The sequence below is a fragment of the Condylura cristata genome, unplaced genomic scaffold (assembly GCF_000260355.1).
Source record: "Condylura cristata isolate star-nosed mole 26May11 unplaced genomic scaffold, ConCri1.0 scaffold00021, whole genome shotgun sequence".
Classification (NCBI taxonomy): domain Eukaryota; kingdom Metazoa; phylum Chordata; class Mammalia; order Eulipotyphla; family Talpidae; genus Condylura; species Condylura cristata.
In genome coordinates, this window is record NW_004567122.1 from 10,306,524 (window position 1) to 10,309,457 (window position 2,934).

General features: G+C 46.0%; 1 protein-coding gene across 1 annotated transcript in view; it reads right to left on the reverse strand.

The window, feature by feature from the left end:
- The window catches only part of PRDM5 (PR domain containing 5), a 136,339-nt gene that overhangs the window by 62,057 nt on the left and 71,348 nt on the right, over nt 1-2,934 (reverse strand). Inside the window, exon 12 of the mRNA XM_004686487.1 lies at nt 1,554-1,647. Coding sequence (XP_004686544.1) covers nt 1,554-1,647 — 94 coding nt within the window. The remainder of the gene's footprint in view (nt 1-1,553; nt 1,648-2,934) is intronic.

The window sequence follows — 2,934 nt, forward strand, 5'->3', positions numbered from 1 at the left end:
AATTTGGAAAGCCTTACATTTTTCTCTACTCTAGTCACCGACAAAACATCATTCGCCCGACAGCAATTCTGAAGCTCAATAAATGCAATATCAATAGACCTTACAGAGGAGCTTGAAAACTATCAAGAAAGCCAGCATGAACACCAGGGGCAATACCAGAGTAAGCAAGTGGTCAGGTAAGAGAACCACCCAGTTACACAGAGCGATCTTTGTCAGCTGGATCCAGTGAGCATGGGCCAACCTATTCTTTGCTCTTCAAGCCCTAACTCTCCATCCCAACTCTCCCTCCCTCCTTCCCCTCTCTCCTGCTTTCCTAGGCAGTTATTACCTCCCAGTGCATGCCCTCTGTGCTCCTAGGCACCCCCAAAAGTCCTCCATCAGATCCGCAAGGTCAACCTAATTTTATACGCAAGCCATTGTCCCATTCACCATTTCACCTTGTTGATTTTGCCTTATTAGGACAAAAGCAAATGGTGAGTTCACCTGCAGATGTCTTGCTGCAGATCGAAATCCTCCCAGTCCAGGGAGCTCTCAGCAAGAACACCTTAGTCTTTCTTTCCATCGGCCATTTGTCCACGGCCACCATGTGTAATGCCTGACCTGCTCTGGTTGTGGGTTTCATTCAACAATATTTGAAACAATTCTCAGTCTTTACACTAAGGTAACAGCAAGCATCAACACCTCATAGTAGGTTGACCTTAAGTCTTTTTGTTGTAACTGGACAATTTCCAACCAGAGAAAGGAAACCCATGGTGTCCTCTCTTCTACAAAGTCCTCACGACACTCATGCCTCTGCCTGTATAAACCAACATTTCTTCATTCATAAAACATCACTATGTTACATGGGTCCTGTGTTAGGAGTGGTGGAGATGACAGTCAGGGTAGGCAGGGGCTCAGTCCCTGGAAGAGGACAAGGCAGCCAGGGAGGCCCTCCAAGGCCAGCTTCCCACAGCAGAGTCGTCCCACCCAAACTGAGCATACCCTGGTGTCTTTCCAGTGTTTCTCTATGACAGGTGGAATGCCAGCAAGGATCTTTCAAGACGATTTACATGTGCATTGCCCTTCCCTGGGAGGCAGGCTACTCCCTGTGGAGTAGCATCACAGAAGCCAGAAGGAAAGAAGGGAAATCAAGGAACGGTCCTTGGCATACCAGACACGATAGTCAGGCACCACCGTCAACAGTAAAACCCTGTCGTGCTAACCCCCTTCCAAGGATTTTATAGACTGTGAAAGGTCACCCCTGACCTAACTTACAGGGGGATGTTAAAGAGGCCGCCTCACCCTCCTGTGAACTGCTTTTCCCTTCTCCAGCCACTAGAGTATGAAAGAAACTAATTCCCAGTCATAATCCCAACAAATCACCAGGCTCCAATTCAGATATTTACTGTGGTGATGTGGATTTCGGCAAAATTTTTCTAGAGTGAGGGATGGATTTTAGAATACATGGAGAGAAAACAGTCAAGATTCATGCTTAATCTGGGAGGCTCTCTGCTCACTTTACGACACCCCTGGCCTCAGAACAAGCTGACGCCCCCCGGTCATCACCTGCATACCTGTGTGGCTGCGGATGTGAACCCTCAACGTCCCACTGCTGGCGAATTTCTGACCGCAATATGGACAAATTTTCTCCTTTTCTCCTGTATGTGTCTAAATGGAAAAGCATATGAGGAGTTGAGAACAAAGAATCAGGTAAACATGATTAAATGAACCTGACAATAGCAAATCTTTTTATCCCAGGGTTATATTGCATTAAAATGACTTAATATTTTAAAGAACTTATGGTATGTGGGCCTCCCTGCTGGCACAAGGGCAGAGTCTCACCAGCCACTACAGCAGGAGTTCGATCCCCGGCCAGGGAACTGACCCACATGGCACAGCAGACCTCTCCTGACCCACCCACTGCTCCCCTCAGTAGATTCACCTTACCAGCACCTGGCAGGTATTTAACTTCCCATCTCACTACAAGTCTCCCCCCACCCTTTTTTTTTTATTACAAAAGTTTATTTTTACATCATTTTGTACACTTTTTTTTTCCATCTCAATTGTAATCCCCGCGGGTTTCCCATCACCAAATCACCCATGTGCCACCACCATAGTCCCGTGCATTTCCCTCCCTTCCCCCCCCCTTTTTTGGATCCCATTCCCCACTCCACCCCCACAGAATGTCTCTGGTATATGGCTGTTCATTATTTTTGTTATTTTCTCGCCTGGTCCATTATACTCCTGCTATGAGTGAAACTATCCGGTATTTTTCTTTCTCTTTCTGGCTTATCTCACTAAGCATGATCTTTTCCAGCTCCATCCAAGTTGCTGCAGAAGACATGTGTTTCTCTTTTTTGGTTGCTGAGTAATATTCCATTGTGTATATGTACCACGTCTTTTTGATCCAGTCATCTACTTTTGGGCATTTGGGCTGCTTCCATGTTTTTCCAATTGTAAATAAAGCAGCAATAAACATGCCCCTCCCCCATTTTTTTTAAGGATTTATCAATTTTTGTAGAAGAGAACTGGGATGTAGGCCAGAGGTATGGGGGTGAGAGGATTTCCCAGAGAACAACGGGAACTGCCGAGCGGGCAGTGGGTGATATAGGAGAGGTCTGATGCGCCATATGGGTCAGCTCCCTGGCAGGGGACTGAACTCAGACCATCCTAATGGGGGTGCTGAGATTTAACCTCTAGGCCACCAGGGAGTCCCCCTCACTACAAATTTTTAAACAGAACAGTTAACACATACTTTACATCTCAAAAGCTCTGCTCTCATGGTGCCCACAGGGTCCAATTTCAAGTAAACAGTCTAACCTGAATACCTACAGGAACTTCATTCTCATCCCCTAACAGGAGGAGCAAAATATGGCAATTCAAAATTGCATGTAGTATCACACCAGCTTGTTCCAAACAAGTAACTCCCACTTTATTTGTGAGACTTTTATAAAA